Source organism: Symsagittifera roscoffensis, chromosome 4 (genome assembly GCF_963678635.1).
Source record: "Symsagittifera roscoffensis chromosome 4, txSymRosc1.1, whole genome shotgun sequence".
NCBI lineage: Eukaryota > Metazoa > Xenacoelomorpha > Acoela > Convolutidae > Symsagittifera > Symsagittifera roscoffensis.
The window spans coordinates 2,510,861-2,535,147 of record NC_087065.1 but is presented as its reverse complement, the minus strand read 5'-3'; the positions used below and the strand labels follow the sequence as shown (position 1 = coordinate 2,535,147).

The window sequence follows — 24,287 nt, the reverse complement described above, 5'->3', positions numbered from 1 at the left end:
CCCCATTGGTACTAAAGACAGTGTTTCATTAATTGCGTAAATCATTTGTACTCAACTATCCATTATATAAATTCTTGCTCTTTTCTAACTAAATTTTTAAACTATAACTATTGTCAAGAAACTTGACGATTTGATGTGAGACTTATAACTTAGGATAAATTACTAAGCAATCAACCAGCAATGAGCGCTTAGTAAAACTGGTACGACCGCAACAGAGAGCTACTCCTTAAAAAATTCCTTTCCCAACAAACTCGATACAGCTTTTAAAATTCAAAAATTTTTTAATATTAGTATCTGTGAGTATTTGTCAGAGTAGTTTTCAACCTCAAAAAGCCAACAGACAATGGGTGTCTTTCGATAGAATCACAATGTTATTGTCTTCTCTTTGGCAGACATTCCTAGCATCGTAATTGCGATAAGTATCCCCCTGCGCTAACAGTCGCCCACGATATTTCTCCATCTCGAGGTCTATTATACGGCTTTCTAACTGACATAAGCTCATGAACTTAACTATTATCTATTATAAAAATAGTAAGTAAAATTTCTGAAACAACGATTCGCGGCCTAAGTCCGCTAGCAGGATATACCCTTTTTGTCCAGTAACCCACTAAATACATGCCGAGACTTCAGTTTAAAGTTATCCTCACTAAAATTAACTAAACCCTGTATTCAACTAAAGTGCTCAAAAACTTATTAAATATATATTCATTCCTTTTTTTGAGGGGTTAAGTGGTCATTTTTGAAATCTAAGAGACCCTTATTTGTATGATTAATTGAATTCTTCATCACAATATCTCAAACCACCCACGCTTGTTGCTATTTATTCTAATCCTTCATCAATTCTCGAGGATTATGCTCAACTTTTCTTAAACTCATGCAAATAACATTTTTTCTATTAGATGTTTTGTTTTCAAGTTATTTGTATTTTTGCGTTTATTTCAAAAATATGTCTCTGAGGAACGAAAATAAATTTACATCCCCTTAGAGTTTAGCCGTGCGATGAAGTTGTAACTTTGCTTGAGGGCTTGGGACATGTTCACCTATTAGCGAAAACACCATTTTTTCTATTATAACTTTGATCCCAAGTTATTTTGTCTTTTTGTGTTTATATCAAAAATAGGTCTCTGAGGCACGAAAAATAAATTTACATCCCCTTGGAGCTTAGCCGTGCGATCAAGTTTTAACATGATAATTTTTTGCATGACATAGCATAAAAAAAGTATACTATAGCTTTTAGACAACTTTAATACAAAAAAAATAACTTCAGCTACCATAGTTTCAGGTTTCAGATTATAGGTTCAGTCCAGAAATTTAAAAAAAAAATTTAAAAAAAAATTTAAGTTTTGAGCCAGTAATAACCTAACAAGGCAAATGATTATATGAATATAATCATAACAAAGGCATCGAAAATTTTTACATAAATAAAGGTTTAGGTTTCAGCTAAGGTTTCACTGAACAAAAAATTGAAAATCCTAAGAAATAATTCTTATTTCATTATTAATAACCTTTGGTAATAATCAACAAAACCTAAAAAATTTTAATTACCCTAAAACACACTAATCAAATAAAACAACTTAGCTCAAGAAAAAGAAAACAAACAAGTAGTAGATGTTGGAGGTTAAGTGGGGGAGGACCCTGAAGACCCACATGTATTAAGATAGGGAATAGAGCATCCGGTCTTCAAGCTATGTATTAAGATTGGGTATAGAGTCTACAATTTATTAAGATAGGGAATACCGATGGTAAGGTTTCAGTGTGATGGTAGTTTTTTGGTGCATGGTAGTTAATGGTAAGAGTTTTTGGGTAAAAACTTGGAATTTTTATGAAAAAAATTTTCAAAAAACTACAAAACAAGATAAGGTTAGCTATTATTTGACCTAATTTATTAAATAATCTTACTTTCTATCTAATTGAAACGATAATCTAACTTTCTATCTAATTGAAACAATGCTGAAACCTACAGAGACTTCGAAAAAAATCAAATTTTTTGATAAAAAAAATTAAATTACAAAAAAAAGTATATAAATCACTGCATTGTATAACAAGTTTACCGCAACATTTTACATTTTAACATCATAAAACCAATATAAGACAATATCATGAATAAATTTACTTGACCAGATCAGTTCTTATAAGTTCAGTGGTTTTGTATGAATTCCATCATCTTGTACTTATCTTTTTGGATAAAAATAGCTTAGTCCTTTCTTTGTCTGTTCAAATGTGGCCACCATATAATTTATAGTTCTGAATCCTCTGTTAGTAGATGTAAGATTAATTGCTTCATCAAGCACTCTCCTGTATTTTGACATGGGACCGTCTCCAGAATCTTCTAGAACCCGTTTTTTTCATCCTTTACTGCTAAATTTGAACTTATCTGACTTGTTGTCATAGCAGCAATATGTCTTGCTACACAAACATAGCATTTGTGTACATTTGAATTCTTCTTTAAAAAGTCCCGGTTCCCGCTTATCATGCTTTTTATGCGTACTGCAACACGTTCGTGGGAAGAAATTAGATTTTGCATCCGCCTTGAAAGAGTCTCTACAGTCATTTTCCCTAATTTTTTCCCAAGCAGCTCTCTTATCTGGTTTGATACAGTCGTATAAATTTTCTTCGGCAAGTTCCCAGTAAAGTGAGTCTGTATCCATCTCCAACTCTTCAAACTTATTCACATCACAGAACTTGTCAAAGAAGTTATAGTAGAGTTCCAACATTCTCAGTTTTGCATACTGAAGTATGAAAAAACCAAAAATGATGGGTTCTCTGTGCTCAATGGTTGACTTCAATAACTCCACCTCATATAAGTCCTTCTCAACTGTGTTAAGTCTCTTAAACAGTGGTTCTTTGGTTGCCTTATGAGTTTTTTCATCGTTGAGATATTTTGTGATTGTATGTCTCGATCTATCCATGATCTGATATCCATACGAGGAATTACCCAAAAGTTTCATCGTTTCTGCTACAACTCCTGACAAAAGGTTTTCATCTCCTTCTGTTCTTGCATCAACCACCGATTGAACGAAATTATTGAAACACTTCCGAGGAGAATATTCAAAAAAAAGGGTAAATTTTGGTGCACTGTAATCCAAGTTCCATATAAAAGTTGAAGAGAGGAGTTATAACTGTTCCATTTTCCAGCTTGAAACTAGATATCAGCATTCTCTGAGGATGCTTTAAGATTTCGTTCTCGATCGCAAAGTTTTTCATGTAATCTCCAATATCATCTCTTCCGACCTCAGTATTTTTGAAAATTGGAGGAAAACTCGCAAATTTTGATTTTAGCTCATCTGGAACAACTAAGTCGCACTGAACATTGCCAAAAAGCTATCCATCTTTTGTTTTTGCTAGAAGTGAGTCTGTAGAAATAGGTCTTTTATAGAGAAAGTGGGTTCTGACGTGATTTTTGATCTTATCATCGGTTTTGAAACTTTCCCACCAGTCACACTCCCACATTTCTTCCACTTTGTACCCTTTCTCTTTAATGTATTCTCGTCGCATATCATCCATTTCTCTCTTCTTGTTTCCTCGCTCAATATCCTGTTCTGTTAAGGATGGACGAGCTTCTTGACAGGAACAGAAGTGGTAGTAACATTTCATTGCTTCGAATAGTGTTTTACTGTGATCGCAGTAGCCATCAACATTAAAACAGTCGATTTTTTTCTGTTTTCACGATGTAAAAAAGCTCTCAATTTTACATTCTGGTCTTGATTCTTGATAGAAAGACATGACCATTTTCTCAAAGTTGCGAGTTCGATTATGTTTAGCCTTGAAATTTTGCATTTCAGTGTCAAACTCCCATCTCGTGTACAGTCCTGTTGGCATATCTTGACACATTGAGAACGGGTAAAGCTGGTTTGCATCAATTCCAACGATTGATTTACAAACATTTGATGAATTTCTGATGTATGTTTCATCAACTACAGCTTTTCGAGTGAAAACAATGGAAGGTCCACCAGTCATGTCCTCTCTAATTTTTTCACACAAGTCTTTATCACTTTCGCAAAATGGATAAAACTTGTAATTTGTAGATTTGTGTAGACAAATGTTTGCTAGATTTGGAAGTGTGCATCCAAGTTTTAACATAACTATCCCCTTGTTATGATAAAACTGAATCATTTTTTGCATTGCCTCCAGGGTTGGAACTACATCCTTGTTGTTGTACCACTTCAAAAAGTCTTTGAACACTGTCATTCCATTTTTCTTCCAAGTCTCTTGTAAGTAATTGTAATTATCCAACCAGATGAAGAAACAGTCTTGATTTGAAGCTTTTTCAGTGCCTGTTGTTCGTCAAACCCAGTTTTTCTAAGCTTATCATAATCAATGAAGTCTTTGTCTAGAGGATTGTTGTTTCTAAGTTTTTTGAAAAAGGCTTCATACGGTGGCAATTCAGGAAAGTCAAGTTTGTCTGGGTTATCAAACCACTCATAGGGAAAGAATCCTTTCGTTTCGCTAGCTTTATAGGCTTTTAGAAAGGAGTCCAGAGTAGTTGCCCCTCCCAAAAACTTCATTATGTCGAGAAATTGTACATCTCCGAACTTGAAAGATACAAAGTCATTTGCTTTTTTGATGACGGATGTTTTTTGTTCTTTATCGCGAATCAAATAGGGGTTTAGGTAGGACTTGATCAAATTTAAATCATATCTACCGCTTTTAAATCCAAAAACAGGTAAAGTGTTTACATATTTCAACAGATGTTGTTTGAAATCAATGAGTTGATTTTTCTGAATTCGCTTCTTCTCCACTTATCTGCTTCTTCCGAATCTTCAATGCATTCGTCTTCGTACTCAATTTTTTTACTTGAATAAATTTTACCACGTTCGTTCAGCTGATCAAAGATCTTTTTCATTCTTTCATTGACAGCTACTTCAATAACTTGAAGTTTTGTTCTCATCTCCAGCTTACTTTTCTCAGCCAACAGCTCGAGCTTGCTTACAAAATCAATAATCAAGTTCTGTGGATCCTTGTTGTACAAAAAGAAAAAAGAAGGGTTCATCATTCAGATTCGATGATATAGAGACTAAAATTTGAACGTGTTTTCCAATCCAGGTAGTAGTTTGCGTCTCTTTTAGTTCCTCTGTGGGAACACAAATCGAATCAAAATCGAAAATTGCTAGTTTTTTTAAAAAGTTTGTTATCTTCAGAAACTGGAAGGTTGAATCCTTCTAGCTTTTCAAACAAGGTTTCGCGAAGCTCATAGACGTTCTTTGGGTAAATTTGTTTCACTCGGTCCTTGCATCTCACGAGATGTTTGTTGAGAAACTCAGATCTTTTGAAGAAAGTATCACAACAAGGACACCGGAAACACTTGAAGAAAGAATCAGTATCATTTGTATGAATGATATGATTGTTAAATCTCAGTAATTTGACTGTTTTGTCAAATACTTCGTCGAGCTAGTTCTCCTACATATTCTCCTTCTTGGATACCGAAATCGTATATAAAGATGTTCCTTTGAACAATTTCCTCGACAACAGGTAAGTCTTCTACAGAAACTCCACGAAAACTTTTAGGATCATAAACAGATTTTGATATAAAATCTGTAAAGTATCTAGAACTGTGAGAGTCGAGATCATTATGTCCGTTCATGTACATGGCCAATGCGCGGAAAAGACACAAATGATCTTTGTAAGGTTCCTTGTCTTTGTTAGATAAAAGACAATTCACTTGCGTATGTCGTAATAAGGGATTCGGGTAAGACAGAGTTTTTCAGCAAAGCAGCGACAATTGTGACGTTAGTAATTAACTTGAATCTCCATTTTGTGTTTTGGCGTTCTTGGGTACATTGCTCCACAATATCAAATTTTTCTACTTTTCCTTGGATTGTTATCAAATCCGCTTTCGTACAAAGTAAGTGGAATTTTTCAAACAAAGTATTGTTTTCATGGGCGTAGAAATATCGATATTCACCAATCTCAATATTTTGAAGAATAAAACCCAGAGCAATGTTGATTTTGGCTGCAGAATCGAGCTTGTTGAGACTTCTTCAAGTTTCTCGTTAATTGTTTTAGTATCTAACTTGGGCATTTGGAAGTTAAATACCTTATGCCTCCCATTTTCCATCTCCGTATCCACCAGAAAATGTTGACAAGCACTAAGTTCCTCCTTTAGTTTTCCACCATCTTCCCCTTCTTCCTCCACAATCTTGTTCAAGTCGGCCACCGTATCACTAGGTTTCCGTTGTTTTGCTCCATGTTCTTTTCTCCGATGTTGTTGGAGAGAGTAGTAACTTGGGAATTCTTGTTCACAAGAAGGACAAACCGTCGACTGCTTCAAATTTGGTTGAGCATGCTTCTTAGCCATATGATAGCTCATTTCTTGTTGATTATAAGTAAAATACTTACAATCAGGGCAAGAAATAACTCCTTTAGAACAATTTTTCCGGTGTCGAGCTGTGTTTTGACGAGTATACATATTTCCAGAGTCTCCACACTTTACTTTCTCGTTTCGGTTAAGGGCAGTCATTATTTAAAAAAATTGGAACTTTTGAAATGTTCCAAAACAAAAACTTAAAGTACCAATTGAATGAAAATACTTACTTTTTTCTTTTCGTGAAGAAACGAAATGTAAAATTTGAAGTAAAATTCAATTGACTGTTTCTGATTGGCAAACAAAATGAATGATTTAACCCAATAAAATAAGTGTATTTATACTATCAATGACGCCTACGCAAGTCTTTGAAAAGAAGTGACGTCACCGCCTACGCAATTTTCCTTTTATGGTAATGAGGTCATTCTATATTTAGAAGTGACGTATCACCCATGCAATTTTTTTTTATGGTAATGAGGTCATCACCACGTTATTCCTTGGAAAATTCTAGAATTTTCGGAAAATTCTAGAATTTTCCAGAAAAATTCTCAACCAATCAGAACTAAGCTGTTTCTAGACATAACTTTAGATCCAAAATTTTCATTTTTGAAGAATGTCAATTAAAAAGCTTTTGAACTTCCTCGAATTACTCTACAAGAAAAAAGAAAATATTCCGTGTGATTTCCGTATTGATGAAATAGATGTAGATTCTTTTTTTTTCACAATTTTTTGAACGTTTATATTGTCCAAAATAGAGTTATTCGACTAAATAAAGGTCTCTTTAGGGAAATTTACACAATAAAAGAGTTTATTTTTGATCCACATATTGCGTATCAAAGCTATAAACTTACTGCTGAGTTACACTTGACTAGAAAAGAAAATTTATTCATTTTAGAAAATTTGAAGTTAATAAAAAAGTCGTACGATAATATTTCAAAGACTCTTTTTATTCCATATCCAACTCCCAAATTTGTCAAAACTCCCCAGCAAAGTTCTTTATTCCTCCATTTTTTGAGGACTTTCAAAGTTCAAAATCTTGCATGATCAGGTTTGGTATCAGATTTCCAGAGATTTGCTTTGAAAAATTCATCAACTTTGAGTTATCGTCTCAAATCTACATCAAAATCAAAGAACTTGAATATCTGCTGAAAAATCAGCAATTTTTCATCAATTATATATAAAAAATTCAATTAACTTGATGAGAAGACTTGCAGAGATGCTACTTTTATTAATTTTTCTTCTTTTGTTACTTATATCGGCAATATTTCTTATTTTTACAGCAAACAACTTTTTGTCATTTAATTTTGCGATTGCTTTTGTGTACATTTTTTGCTTATTTAGAAGACTTAAGTCCTTGAAAGGTTCCTCTAATTGGATACAACAACTTGAACAAAAATGAACATTTTTGTGATTGAAACGACAATGTGTAAAATGGAGCTTTGTTTTCAATTGGACACGAGTTTTCTATAAGAATTCCACAAAAGGAAACTAAAATATGATTGGACACGACTACAATCCAAATAAGGAAAATCCACTCTGATTGGTTAAACCCACACATTCCAGTTGAAGGTGCCCTTCTCTCTTAACTAAAAATCATTTTATTTACAACTTAACTACCGTCAACTACCTCCTCTCTCAGCTCTAAATACAATAATTTCAACTTAACTACCGGCAAGCTTCTCCCTCTCAACTGTAAATCTTGTTTTTACTCATTTACTCAACTTATTGCTCAACATGATCTTCTCAGTACAAAACAACAACCATATGTTCTCGGTGGAATTTTCGGCTGATTTAGTACAACTCCAAGTGCGAGAAAAAGTTTGTGGTGTTTTTCTGGCACGAATGGACATCCCAATCCAAGTCTGGCATATGGTGGATGTGATGCGAAGGGATTTCAACGAACATCACATAACGCAAGAACCCCCTACAGAGAATCAACTTAGAGAAATGCAAATGATGGAGGAAGTGGCCGAGCATGTGGGAATGAACTATCCCGAAATTCCTGACTCTAGATATGTGGCTCAACCATTCGACGATTTCCTCTTTCCTTGGGAAGAGCGATCTGTGGACAACCCAATTACAATCGAAGATGATGAGGGGTTCTCAGAGCCAAGAACTCCAGTCAGCGAACCACCAGTGATGGAGGCAAGACCAGCTTTGCGCTCCATTGAGAACTTGCGAAATTTTGAGAACTCAGCTGCTCGACAGCTCTTTGAAATGTAAATAAATTGGTTACTGTCTTGTGCTTTGTAATTTAATTTCTTTGTAAATTTATTTTCAAGAGATAGGAACAAAGAGATCATAGAAAAGTTTACTAAGAAATTTCAATGGTAAAACTTTGTTAAAAATGAAACTAATTGAGCATCTGGTAAACTGTTTTATAAAATTTTGTTAGAAAGATGGCAAAAAATATCAATCCAATTTTTGCAAGCATGTTAAAATTTTACATTAATTTTTGCACCATGCAAAAATTTTCATAATTTTTTTTTGCCTACTTGTTAAAAAAATCAAAGAAAATCTCGCAAATTAAGAAAAATTTCATTAAATATTTTCGCATTTTGAAGAAAACTGAAAGAGGATTTTCTTGCACTGGTAATAATTAAAGAAAATGAAAATCTTTGTTTTAATTTTGATCATAAAAAAATCTCCTTTTTGCAGGTATATTGATCAAAAATACTGGAAAAACAATGTATTAAGATATGGAATAGCACTCAAAGTCAGCAATTATGAAAAATTTTTAGCATTAATTTAACAAGTTTTTTTACAAAAAAATTTTGCAATTTTTGCATATGCATAAGAAAAAAGAAGTTGATTTTTTGCATTTGTTTTCAAAACAATCACGAAAAAACTTGCATCTAACACAAAAATTTGTTGCAAATTTTTGCACACTTGTTGAAAAAACCATAACAATTTTTGCATCTTGTAAAAAAGTTTAATTAAATTTTTGCAGACGTGATGAAAAAATCAAACCAAAATTAGCATCTTGCGAAAAAAACTCTGAGTTAATTTTTGCATACGTGTTGAAAATTACATATTTAATCGTTGAAAAAACTTTTGATTTAAATAAAAATAATTTTGACAAGATTTTTATAAACAAATATTCAACTATTAATAGAAAAATTGATACGCTACTATTTACAGTACCATAACCATCAATGAAACAATCAACAATTTTCAACAAATCAGTCTCATACTTTGAGTTTTGAACTTTTCGAATCCTTTCCAAAAAAGCTGATTCAAGAGTCTGAGTGGGCGCAAGTTCCTGATTAGAAATGAAAAAATTGCAGAAATGCTACTTTTATTAGTTTTCCTTCTTTTGTTACTTATATCGGCAAAATTTCTTATTTTTACATAAACAACTTTTGGTCATTTGTTTTTGCGATTGCTTTTGTGTATATTTTTACTTATTTGGAAGATTTAAGTCCTTAAAAGGTAAACTTTTGTCTGATTGGATACAACAACTTGAACAAAAATGAACATTTTTGTGATTGGAAACGACAATAATCAAAATGGAGCTTTGTTTCCGACTGGACCCGAGTTTTCTATAAGAAATCCATAAAAGGAAACTGAAATGTGATTGGACACGACTACAATCCAAATAAGGAAAATCCATTCTGATTGGTTAAACCCACACATTCCAGTTGAAGGTGCCCCTCTCTCTTAACTAAAAGTCATTTTATTTTCAACTTAACTACCATCAACTACCTCCTCTCTCAGCTCTAAACATCCTAATTTAAACTTATTTTTTGTAAGGTTCCCCCTCCTCTCAGTTTTTTCTTGCTTTTGCTCTTTTAGTCATCTTATTGCTCAAAATGATCTTCTCAGTGCAAAACAGCAACTTTATGTTCTCGGTGGAATTTTCAGCTGATTTAGTACAAATCCAAGTGCGAGAAAAAGTTTGTGGAGTTTTTCTAGCACGAATGGACATCCCAATCCAAGTCTGGCACATGGTGGAAGTGATGCGAAGGGATTTCAGCGAGCATCATATGATGCAAGTTCCCATCACAGAAAACCAACTTGGAACCATGCAAATGATGGAGGAAGTGGCCGAGCATGTGGGAATGAACTACCCCGAAATTCCTGACTCTAGATATGTGGCTCAACCATTCGACGATTTCCTCTTCCCTTGGGAAGAGGGATCTGTGAACAACCCAATTACCATCGAAGAGGATGAGGGGTTCTCTGAGCCAAGAACTCCAGTCAGCGAGCCAGCAGTGATGGAGGCAAGACCAGCTTTGCTCTCCATTGAGAACTTGAAAAATTCATCAGCTGCTCGACAGCTCTTTGATTTGTAAATAAATTGGTTATTGTCTTGTGTTTTGTAATTTAATTTTTTTGCATCAAGTAATTTTTTTAAAGAGATAGGAACAAAGAAATAAGATCATTGAAAACTTTGTTTAAAAAATTGCTTAGGATTAGTAAATATTTTTTAAAAAAATGTTATCGTAAGATGATAAAAAACTTGAATCAATTTCGATATTCGTGAGAAACTTCACAACATTTTCACACACAAGATAAGAAATCACTACAATTTTTGCACACATGTTAAAAACTTTAAATAATTTTGCACCATGCAAAAATTTTCATAATATTTTTTGCATACTTGTTAAAAAAATCAAAGAAAATCTTGCAAGTTCAGAAAACTTTCATTAAATATTTTCGCATTTTAAAGAAAACTGAAAGAAGATTTTCTTGCAATGCTAAAAATTAGTATTTAAGAATTTCTTTGTTTTAAGTTTAATCTGTGAAAAATTTACTTTTGCACGTAAGTAAATCAAAAACATCAAAGAAACAGTGAATTAAGAGAAGGAAAAGCATTCAAAGTCATCAATACTGATAATTTCCAAGCAATAAGAAAAAAGATGGGTTTTGCAAATGTACATATTTATTAAAATATGAAAAAGTTGCGTTCTGCAACAATCTTTCTATAAAATACGCATATTTGATATAAAATGATTGATTTTTTTTTGCATCTTGTAAAAAAGTAACATACATTTATTCGTTGAAAAGCAGTTGACTAGATTTTTTTGAAGAAATAATCAAAAATTAATAGAAAAATTGACACGCTCACTATTTACAGAACCATAACCATCAACAAAACAATCATTTATCAGATTCATATTTTGAGTTTTGTACTTTTCGAATTCTGTCTAAAAATGCTGAGCCAAGAGTTTGCGTAGATGCAAGTTTTTGATTAGATTTTAGATAATGTTTTTTGAACTTTTTGCGAACAAGTCGTTTCCTTGATACGCTTGGTGTTTTTTCTGCTCCTTTCCATCGTAAATTATGCTTAACTCCACAACTAAGCTGATTGAAGACTTTCCCACTTGATGTGACAATACCCGGAAAGAATCTGTGCTTGTACAAAGTGTAAAGACAATCAATTTCTTGATATATGTATTGATATTTGTCTAATCGCTGAAGAATTTGGCTAAGGGATGTTCCAATTAAAATTATATGAAATTTGCAATTTCCCAAGGAACAGAAAGAATCGTGAGTAGAGACGCAATAATCTTGGGTTACTATGTATTTTTCGTAAAAATTGTTGGAACCAGAAATAAACAATGATTTACTATTATAATCTGAATAAAAGCTGGGAAGAGCTTGACACATAGCAGCTGCCATTGGGAAAAATGATTTTTGCAGAAAATGGTGGAGTTATATAGTAGTAGTAACGCCAACGCAGCTTCCATATAGGGAAATCGTTCCATATTTGGTACTACTTCCGTATATGGAAATGGCGATGACTCATACTGCTTACTTCCATTTTCATTTAATCTCAAATTCATTTCTCTCATTTCTCCTCATCTGATCAGTGTGTTCTTCAAAATGTACTCGAGAAAAGTTGATAGTCCCAACTATATTGAATTTTCAAAAATCAAAAAAAAATGGGAGATTTGTTTGGTTCCAAAAATCCTACAAGGGGAAAATATGCTTGGAACCGTGCTTTCAACTATTAAAAATAAATGATTTGGGACAATTTGAAACGTCTCAACAAGTCTAGCTTAGTGAAAAAGAAGGCGAAGCAATATCCGCAATACGGAATACTGTTATTCACGATGCTGAAAATCTTGGACTCGTACCTATATATGAAGCCAAATCTGGCAGAGAATCAACTATGGATCAGGAGCTCGACATCTGTAATAGAGTATATGAAATAGCAACGTACAACATGAGGAGGGTGTGTGTCACAATCAAGAAGTACAACGTGAGCAAGCCACCCTATATTCAGATTCGACTCTTCACTGCAAAGGAAAATGAAGACTTGAAGCAAGTTGCGTTTGTCAACCATACTTTGAATGAGTTTATGTTTGTTGATAATTGTAAACATCAGTAAAGCTTTGTAATGTTTTGCATGTTTGGTAATTGAGGTATTATTGGTTCAAAACTATTTTTTCTCACTAAAATGTAAATTTAGAGCTATAACATCTGAGGAAAAGTCAGACAAATTATACAATTTAATCGAAATTGACATAAAACACTAACCAATTATGAAATGATTTTCCAGTATTTGTTTATGAAATTACAGATAAATTTATTTAAAAATTTTTTTCACCAAAATTTAGTTAAATTTTGCCTCAATTTAAGAAATTTAAAAACAAGAATGTATATTTAGTTGAAAACATTATTATTATTTTTTTAGATTTTTTGAATTTCCTTGGTTGTTTTCAATTTTTTTCTGCCTTAATTTGGGGTTTTTATTGGCTACATGAATTTCCTTGAAACTAATTAGACTCTAAATAACTAAAAAATATTTACGGTGATTGTTACTACAAAATACTTTAAAAATGATAAAACAAATCGAGTTTTTTAAGTTTCTTCATATAATTCAGTAAGAAAAATGTTTCCATCAAAAGCGTTTTCAAGGTCTGAATTGAACATTTATCACATTTTAAAATTGAGCTACTACAAAAAACTACAAGAGTGGTGGAAGGATGAAGTTGATGGAGATTGTATTAGTTTTAACTTGTATAGAAACACAGAAAATTCAATAGTTTTGTTAAAAAGATGGAGAAGAGATTACAAAAAAGAAGAGTACTGTCAGATTTATCAACAATGTTTTTATTTAGAAGAGTTAACTCAGATTGAGTGGTCAATCAGTAAAAAACAAAAAAATGGAAGAGCCTATGAAACAAAAATTGGAGATAAGGAACATCAATTCGATTACTGTTTTGAATTTGGTACAAATACAAAATCCAGATTTGTCAGAATTTTTTTTGATCGTTTATCCAAATTTAATAGACTTCCGGTTGTTTATACTGCAATATACCAAAAAGAAAACAATAAAAACGTATATTTTGGTAATTTCTTTTTTCACTGGTTAGAAATAGCACAAATCGAAAAAATTATGATCAAAATTTCAAAATTTGAATTGAATATCGAAAAAAACAATATAAACTAGACAAGAAATCTCATTTATCCCACTAGGGTATCAAACTTCAAATCTTGGTTATGTTGGAAAAATTCGATAAAATTTATTGATTAAGAAGTTTCATAAACATAGTCTGGTTCTGATCTACAAAGTTTTTTAAAATCTGTGATTACTTCATTCTGATTGGTTATTAACAAAAATAATGTCTGTGAAATTATCCTCAAAACCTACAAATTTTAAAGAAATTGTTGAAAAATTCATTAGAAGAAGAGCTCAACTCTGATTGGTTGACATTAAATTTCTTGAAAATTTTATGATTTTTGAAGCTCAATTCTGATAGGTTGACATTAAATTTGTTGAAAATTACATGACTTTTGAAGCTCAATTCTGATTGGTGGACATTGAATTTGTTGAAAATTACATGACTATTGAAGCTCAATTCTGATAGGTTGATATCAGAAAATGTAAAAGTTTTCTTGTAATTAATGCTCGATTTTGATTGGTTGATACTTTTAAAAACTCCATGGTTAGATTGGATCAATTTTATTTCAGCTAGGCTAAATAGCATATCCATTCTGATTTTCTTTCTCGCTAAAAACAATTGGTTAATAAGTTTGCTGTTTTTATTTACTTTTATTTTTTTTTTGAGGCTTTTCAACTCACCTTATCTAAAAATTTGGTTAATTTTAAATCTCCCATTTAATTTTTCATTACTATTCAGATGCCGTCACTCAATAGAAACGAAAGAGTTGCATGTCTTGAATGTGGCAGGGAATACACTCACAAAGATGCATCAAGACATCGTAGAACATGTGGTGTTTTGAAGTGTTCTAACTGTAATTTTTATACTTATAGCAGCGAGGAACTCGCTAATCATTTAAAGAAGAAGTTTTTTCAGCATAATGTTAAATTATGTGCTCAGCAGTCTCCAAACACACTTCAGGAGAAGGTAAAATTTTTAATTTAAAAAAAAACATAGAAATTACTATGATTATTAGTTTTTACTGAATCTGAAAGGTCTCAGCAATTGTAACAAATCTAGTCAGAAATTATACAGTGTTTTCATTACATTACCTGAACTGTCATTTATTTTTTATTCAAAGGTTTTGATTGATGTTAAAGACAGCAAAAATGGAGTTCAAATCGTCGTGAAGCTTTCCATGGAACTCGATCCGAAAACTTTTAATCAACAGTAAAAACTCCCTTGGTTGCAAGCTTGCGGAGACTTTGTTGTGATAAATTTGTAGTAGAGTGCATAACATTTGCTAATGAGTGTTTAAGTATGCGCCTAAAAATTGTAAAACTTGGATATTTGGAAAACATCAACTAATTAAAAGGTTTTTTGCAGTTACTGTTTTAAAGTTTTCCTTGTTTAGTGCTTCTTTTTAATCTTTTTAAGCAGATAATGTGGTTTGAATTATTAAGAATTATGTTTTCTATTGTTTTTTTTTTTGATGATTTCAGAAAAAAAACTGATAAATGACCTGGAAAAAATGTATATTTTGCTAAACTTTGAAAGTTTCAAGATAATGATATACATCATTCCAACTAAAAATTTAGCCTAAATAGAAACTCAGATTTAAAACAGCTTTATACAGTTATGAGGTTGAGAAAATCCTTTAAAGGCTTTTAGTAAAGGATTTATGGTGTTAACTCTGCTTCGGATTATTGAACATTTGTTGAAACGATACGTTTTTCTATGTAAAATTCATTTTTCAACTAAAAATTTGCCAAATTGGATTCATTTGGTAAATAGTAGATGAAGCAGAAACTGCTAAAATGAGATAGAAACTCAATTTATCCCTTAGAAATTTTGAGATAATTTTACTAAAATTTAGCTTAAAAAGTATATCTTGAGAAAAAATCCGACATAAAATTTTTCAAAGTCTTATATTTATGCGTAAATCATTAGAAAAAATTGTTATCATTTGATATATAAGGTACTTTATATGAAAGATCAAATGTTTTGAGGATAATTTCTGTGAAGCAAACCCAATTCGACATCTTTTGGAAGAAGATACATAAAGCATCAATCAAAAACTTGCTTTCAAGATCTACATTTCCTTGCTATATACAATACACAAAACTACATAGAATATACAACACTATATACAATACATTACTACATTTTTCCTACATAGAGTTTTTTTCTTAATAAAAATCGGAAAATTACACAATTGTTCCAGTTTGCACCTTGATTTGCTTTGCTAAATCAATTTTCTGAGACTCGCTCTTTCAGAAGTTTTTATATTTTAGATGTTAGGAACTAGGTTCTCTTGCGTACCTCCGGAGATTTTCAGATTATAACTAATAGAGCTGCTCCTAATTTGTTCTTAGATCGTAAAAAAACACCTTTATATTCTCATTTTGTACATATCTTTTTGAATGCTTTAACTAGCACCAATTTTTTCTCACCTGGATAATTTTGAGAAAATTTCCGTCATAAATTAAGAAAAAAATACGATTTAATAACTATTTTGCAAGAAAAGTGATAGTTATTGATCCCGAAATGTGTAATTTTGCTTAAATAATTTACAATAGCAACTGAACAGGGGAACCTTGAGGAAGATATTAACATTTTTTATTGCAATAATCATACGGTATCAGTTCTAATTTCATCTCTGCCAGCAAATTGTTCGTTCAATTGATACTATTTTCCTCCTAAATTATCCAGTTTTGACTAAATTTTCTAGAAAAGTGTGTTCATTAGCGAAAACATTTATTAAACAGAAAGCAAGAATAACTTTAAAACATGGAAAAACTCTACGGAAAATCTTGAAAGTTATGTTGCAGAAGCAACAGAGAGATAATCATCAGTTATGAAAAAGTTTTTGTTGAATTTGAGCCAATATCGAATAAAATTTTAAGAAACATTTATCCCATTTTGAACAAATTTAACAATAAACCGTTCATTTTTTATCAATAATCTGAAATTTCAAATTTTTAACATAAAAAATTTCCCACAAGTTGTAATTTTTGTACAAATTTGGGTAATTCAATGAGAAAAAAATGAGGAGGAGTTGAATCATGGAATTTGATTTAGAAAATTCATAGAATAATGCCCTTAATGTTCATTTGAATTGAGATTCCTAATAATAATCCCTGAACTGGACAAAAAAAAACAGTTTAAAACCAAAATAAAAGGTTCGAAATGGAAAATTTAATGAAAATTTGATTAGAAAGTAAAATGAAAATTAATCGAATTTACATTAAATTTTCCATTTCGAACCTTTTATTTTGGTTTTAAACTGTTTTTTTTTGGTCCAGTTCAGGGATTATTATTAGGAATCTCAATTCAAATGAACATTAAGAGCAATATTCTATGAAATTTCTAAATCAAACTCCATGATTCAACTGCTCCTCAATTGAATTGAGATTCCTAATAACAATCCCTGAACTGGACAAAAAAAAACAGTTTAAAACCAAAATAAAAGGTTCGAAATGGAAATTTTAATGTAAATTCGATTAATTTTCATTTTACCTTCTCGAAAATTACGACTAGTTTCACTGTTTTCCGGAAGTTTCAATATTGATTCTGCTACTATGAACCTTCTTTTCGGTGTTTAGAGCAGTGTATAATCAAATATTTAGCTCAAATTAAGGTAAACTTCATTGTATTTCATTACTTTGAGAAAAAATTGTTGAAAAAGTCATTTTTTTATTCAAAATTTTGTATCATTGTCTCAACATAATGCCAATTAAAATACAGTCTTAGCTTATTTTTAAAATCTATACGTAGAAGTATGTTTAAAATTAGAACAAAAGCAACAATACATTAGCCAAAATTATGAGATTTCTGCAATTTTTTCTAAATACTTGAAATTTTTGCAATTTTTTTTCCAAATACTTGAAATTTTTGCAATTTTTTCCAAATACTTGAAATTTTTGCATTTTGTTCTCAAAAACTTTAAATTTTGTCGAAACTTCAGTAGTTTGCAGCATTTTTTCAAGTAGATAGAAATAAAATTATCTAATAAATTAGGTTAAATAATAGCTAATCTTATCGTGTTTTGAATTTTTTCGAAAAAATTTTCAATTTTTTTGATAAAAATTCCAAGTTTTTGCACAAAAACTCTTACCTTTGACTTACCATCTACCAAAAAAACTATTTACAAAATCTTAATTCTACACGTCATTAACAATTAATTGTTCCCAATTAGATAACGCGCGCCAAAAATTTTGCGAAAAAAGTAAAACAAAAAAGTATCCCCAATCTTAATACATAGCTTGAAGACCGGATGCTCTATTCTCTATCTTAATACATGTGGTTCTTCAGGCCCCCCCACTTAACCTCCAACATCTACTACTCAAACACCGAAAAAATTAATGTCAACACATTTTAAATTTGACGACAGCACATTAAATTTAAAGCTCAAACTCGGAAACAAAGTCTCTAACATCATATGGTATATCACTAACACTGAAAAAGATCGTATTAGTATACTAGCAAAGAACCCTAATGACAATAAACACGAAATACACGTCTTTTTTAACGAAACTCTCCAGAAGTTGACACAATTCTTCAGCAAATAAAAATACCAAATAATATAATTTATATACCGCAAGAACATTTAATTGCTTCACTTCTGATTTTTTTTAATATCATCAAATACCCAAGCAAAAAACTACTAGAAATTTAATCATTATTTTAGAAACACAAATTTTTCCTCAACAAACTCTAAATTTCCCAAACATAATAATAACAAGTTCATTAGAAAAATTTAGATATTCTATATATTGTTTATCATCACCTAGATAAATATTTATGTCTTAAAAATCATGTAAATTACTATGACCAACTCTTATCAGGTAAATACAACAGCATTTAATTTAAAACTAAAATTAAAAAATAGATCCACAAAAGTTATTTGGTATATCACCAACATCCAAAAGGATCAAATCACAATTTTGTCCAAACACCTACACAAAAATATTCATGAATTAACTATTCTCTCTCGCAGCAATACCCCAGAGATAGCTTCTATCTTAAAAAAGCTTAACCGGCCCCATATCACTATTGATCTATCCAATAAAAATTTGTATTCATTGAACCCAGCAAATCTCACAGAAACTTATATAAAAATATTTCAATCCATACAATTGATCAATACACAACACATCCAATTCTTTATACATTTTGACAAAATATTAAATGAAATTAAACAAAATGGCGAACGTAGTAGCATACCTGTTTTAGCTCTCGAAAAGTTTACCGGCTTAGATCCAAATGAAGATGCAAGAGATTTTCTTGATATAGTAGAGAAAAAGATAGCATTCTCCCTAGGCACTTGACCAGCAGACGCAGGTGGCGACCAGGACGCATATGATAACAGACAAAGAGCCTTATTTAGTTCAATATTAGGAGGTTCAGCCGCTCAATGGTATCAAGGATTAGCAGAAGATTTACCTTGGAACGTTAGATGAGATCAGTTAGTAGATAGATTCACTGATGATAAGGATAAGTACAGAAGAGGAATAAAAGCAGAAAACATAAAAAGACAACCTAATGAGTTTAATAAAAGCAACATACATAGGTTAAGCACGGCAGTCGACTGTGGATGGCCTAATCTAACTTTTAATGATGATCAAAAAGCAGCAAAGAAAATGGAATTCTTTGTACGCGGCTTAAGCCCGCCAGGTTTAGAACAAAAGGCGCATCAATTTCTAATTGAGAAGCCAGCTGCAACTTGGCAACAATTAAAAGATCATATTGCTACAAAAGACTTAAGTTTTGTAATAAGTAGTGAGTTTATCGGAACAGCATCCAGTAGCATAGATAATAAATTGGAAATAGAGTGAATAAAGGATCAACTTAAAGAGTTAACAGGACCAATGAAGGATCATAAAAAACGCAGCTTATAAACCACATGAGCATATAAACAAACAAAGCAACCCAATTTTTTGCAACTGGTGTTGCATATCAGGCCATACAATAAGCCATTGCTTTAGATATAACGATCGTCAGGAGCAAAATTGGTTGACATGTCGAATAGAAAAAAAACTTCCAATAGAAACAACGATTATCATTCACCTTACCAGGTCCACAACTTTAGTGATGATGATATTCCACGACACTATACCGATAAGGAGTGCAAACTTGTGAGTTTAAACTAGATCAGTCTCCGTCTGAACCAAAAGTACAATTGTATATTAACTTATACCAACATCCAGTCGGACACAAAAATAAAAAACGGTTTGGAAACCCAGTTTTTACTAGACACTGGAGCAACATGATTGCTTTTTAATTTTGACAGTTATGAACAATATTGTAAACTAGAGCCTCTACAGCTGAATAAATCTAGATCAAACACAGATGTTGTTAATGGAGAAAAGCTTAAACTTATAGGTTATACTAGTTCTGACGCAACTTTTGGTACTAGCACTGACTATCCAATAAATATTAAAGCAGCGATTTCAGCCCAGAACGGTAGCGATCTAAATAATTTAGAATTGGATTTCACTTCTCAAACCATTAAATCAATAAAATTTCCAAAATTTAAGTTACATTTTAAAAATACCCAGATATAACGGTACCTATCAGTATTATCAGAAGCAAAAAATATCCCTATCCAACTTTTTATCAAAACGTATATCTTGATAAAAATACTACTTTTGCACCAAAATCATCCCGCGTTATTTCAATATCTCCAGCAGGCGTAATTTTCAAAGTAGGAGCAGCGTTTAGAATTGATAAGTCTTTGGAACAAAAAGGCATGATAGCGTATAGTTGAGATTGTAAGTATGAAGAAAAATCAATACCTATCGTACTGAAAAATTCCAAGAGAATCAAAAGTAATTATAAGCAAAGATCCAATAGGCCAAACGTGTGAAATTGTAGAAGCAAAATAGAATTTCTTTTTCTGATTTAGAACAACTCTTTTTGTAATTCTTTTTATCAAAGCTTTTATAACTCTTAGAGTTTGGGCAGTTTCCCTAACATTTTGTATACTGAACAGTAGAATTAAGATAATCTTAGTCAAAAACAAAAACACGAGTGTTTCATATTTTGAAATTTATGTCACTAATCAATCCTTTCTTGCATGTTTTTGTTGGTGTTTTATATTCAAGCAATTGCGAAAAGCATAAAGCTTAGTGATGAAAAAATTTCAAACAAAAAAACTTGCTTTTGTACAAAAAATTTATATTCAAAACTAATTATACTACAATGAAAAACGGTTCTGTGACAACCAGAAGAATATACCAAAAATGCGTAGTCACGGATTAGTTTCCTGAGCGAGATCGAAAAACAGTCAAGTGGCTGAGACAAAAAAGTTTTTCGAGCTCAATTTATTTGCAAATTGCAAAAGGCCAAGAGCATGAAGTAATATAACTTTACGAGTCAAAAATAATTTCATTTTCAGGCGGTTTTATTACTGAAAAGTCAGTATTACACTGAAGGAATGTAAAATTACCCTACATACAATAACGAGAACTAAAAGACTGAAATGTTTGATGAAAGAACTAGCCAATGAAAATTTGTATCAAACTTTATTCTGCGAAGTTAATTAGCACCATCGGATTCCTCTTAGGGCCCAAAGAGGGACCAATGACATTAATTAATATCTTCGTAGTTTTCAAGTTACAAAATAAAAACTAGAAGAATTCATCAAAGAGGGAAATACCACCTCATTTCTTTTCAACACATTGAGCAAAGTTTTCACCAGTTTTCTTTATCATAAAATGGGCTAACAACGTTTTTCGACCCGACCCGCCGCAGATTTATGCCAGCATTTGCTGGTGGCTTCATGTAGCCTTTTTAAAATCATGGCACCATATTCTTTCAACAACACAAATGATTGTTGGTGGCTGTAGGCAGCCTTTGAGACTCTTATGATTCGCTCCTCATAATTTGGCCAAAATATCAATTCGATACTTTAAAATCCACAATACGTTGGCATTTAAACCCTTAACTAAAACAAATTAATTTCCGAAGGAACACTTTGAAAGTTGAACGGCATGATTTTTATGATTGCTTACATAAAATTTTACATCCCCAAAACCAGATGAACATTTCTTCACTAAAATTGTGAACATGGATTGGTGCAGGGTGTTAAAACCGAAGTGAAACTAATCCACTTATCTTTTTGAAAATTATACAGTTTGTAATTTGTCTTTAATTTTTCCTTTTCTTCGATATTTCATTTTGTTTTGGTTCTAATTCAAATCTTTTCTATTTCTTATCAAAACATGAAACAAAAATTGCTGGTTATGACAAAAATGTTGTCAAATTAATTATAAAGTTTACTTATTCTTGTCTTACAACTTTTACAATTTTCTTTTCGTTCACATTTGCATCTGCTAAAAATCAACTTAAAGTGTATGGCTGTATGATTTGCTAATTATATTACAATCAGGATGAAATTGAGAGGTTAATTTTATTTCTCCATTTTTCATCCTGGTGGTTTTGCGCTCAACACAAAAATAACTGATGTTTGATGTGAATAAGTCACAAAAATCAACCATATTTAGCTGGTGTATGCAACAAATTTTTCACATAATCATCTTCTGTAATAAACAGAAAATAGAAATGTGACATGATATTTGACAACAGAGTTGGAGTCGGTTATGAACTGTAAAAACTCTCAGCTTGAATACACAAAATCACAATCAGAAGAAGCAGCTGGCATGTTGTCACTGCACTTTGCCAAGCAAAACCCAATCAAACAATTCGGATATAATTGCAACCTGGATTCGATGATGATGAGTACTACTAAACTCAGTGACAAGAAGGTTGAAGGAAAAGCTCTAAAAAAACAATTGAAAGGAAACGAATGATTCAAATTATTTCATTTTACTTTTTAACGATTTGATTTCATCTTAAAGTATAATGTCTTTTTCAAATATTTAACCTAAACCTGTTTCACGATGTATAAAAATGATTTGATACCAAGGTAAATGTAAGTATTGAACAACTGTCTATCTAAAAAAGGGGATGAAAAATATTAGTATTATTATTAATGCCTGGCTGTCGCTGATATTTGCTCTTCAATTGTGATTTTAGCTAAGATCATTTAAACACAAGTTCAAAGAAGAACGCTCAAGGAAAACCCTGATTTTTCTAACTGACTTTTTAGTCATATGGAGTAGTGTTAGCTTGAAAAGACGATAGTATTCTCAAAAAAAGATATACATTTGAAAGATTTTTAGAATACATTTTAATGTATTCAGCGTAGAGTTTATCAAGCTTTTGAGATGATAAATAGCTTGACTGAAATAATAAATCTCCGCCTGTTAATTGTCTTAAGCTGCTCAAACTGGCAACAGATACACTTTTTTGCCGTTCAGATGTAATTAAATCAGTTTTAATTGATGAAGTTGACTACCATCGAATTTTCAATACATGTAACAGAACCTTGTTTCTGAAGTGTCAAAAGCTGCAGATGCATGAAGTGCAAATACAAGAGTAGTGAGTAGTTTTTCAAAAACCAAGTTGAGAGATAAACATTGATGACTTGCTTGCCACGTAAGACGGTTTCTGTGGAACAAAGTTTTCCTAGTCCGGTGACATTTATCATTTATCAATCAGTTTGTTCGTTTCTAGTCAATTTGTCTGTCGTTTTGCCAGTTGTTGAAGCAATAATTTTCCGTGCGTCCTATTAAAGTATTAAAAAATGAGAGGCCAAAATTTCAGCGTTTGGTTTTCTTTTTGGCACAATAGCAGTTTCCAGTCACTACACGCGCTCTCTTCTAAGGGTTTTTTTTCAAGTTGGGTAGTACTTTTTGCCAGCTGTTCATGAATTACTTGACATGAGGCATAGGCAGCAGATCGCAAGGAAAATTGCGCTTGAAAGATTGTTGCCAACTTGAACTAGTATTGCAAGGTTAATCAGTTTCATTTCTCTCTGCGGATTTTTGTAGTCAAAAGCCAGGTGGAAATTAAAAGTTTTCCTGTATTAGGGTTGCAGTTTTTTGTTTCATTAAATTTGCTGGCTGAAACTGTTCAAGCGCTATGTTCTTAGGGATAGAAGCTTCCTCGTTTCTTTTTTTATCATTGCGGTTATCTTAATAGTCCTTATCTGAGAGCTTGCCATGAACTATTCCTAAAATATGAGCGGAATAACATTTAAGAAACCATGAAAACTTTCAGCTTTGTTTTTTTTTCTAATTAAAAACTGTTCCTGACATATCCAAGGACAGTCAAAACAATCAAGATTTCGATCTGACGCAATCAGTCTTGTTAATATGTATTAATGAGCATATTACTGCATATAACAAAAAGCATGTTTTGAAATAGCTATTTGTTTTAGCCAGAGACTGAGAATGAAAAAGTGAGTCGTGATAGAATTGATTTCCTATCTCGTTGCTATAGTTATTATTAGTTTTACTCATTGTGACTAATTAGTTGTATAGTCGCTTGAATCCTGGATTTTTTGTGTATTTTCAAATCAATCATTTCCGAAGAGTATTATTGTTGGCTGATTAGAAATTAAGAAACTTTTAAACTATCAACCAAGCACCCCTCCCCAATTTATGGTTCAAGAGGGCGGTTTTCTTCAACAATTCAACGGATTTTCTTGATTTGTTTTCGGCATGGATCTGCCCTTGGCATCATGTTCACTCATGTTCAATCAGCTTTTAGGTATTCTTTTTGCTATTATTATTATTATTATGTTG

General features: G+C 31.7%; 1 protein-coding gene across 2 annotated transcripts in view; it reads left to right on the top strand.

Moving 5' to 3' along the window:
• Positions 1-24,287, top strand: part of LOC134844565 (squidulin-like) — a 36,214-nt gene that overhangs the window by 4,679 nt on the left and 7,248 nt on the right. The window contains exon 2 of one of the 2 annotated variants that reach the window (XM_063861301.1): positions 23,921-23,941. The exons of the other annotated variant lie outside the window; for it this stretch is intronic. Within the exon in view, the coding sequence (XP_063717371.1) occupies positions 23,921-23,941 (21 nt within the window). The remainder of the gene's footprint in view (positions 1-23,920; positions 23,942-24,287) is intronic. 2 annotated transcript variants of the gene reach the window in all.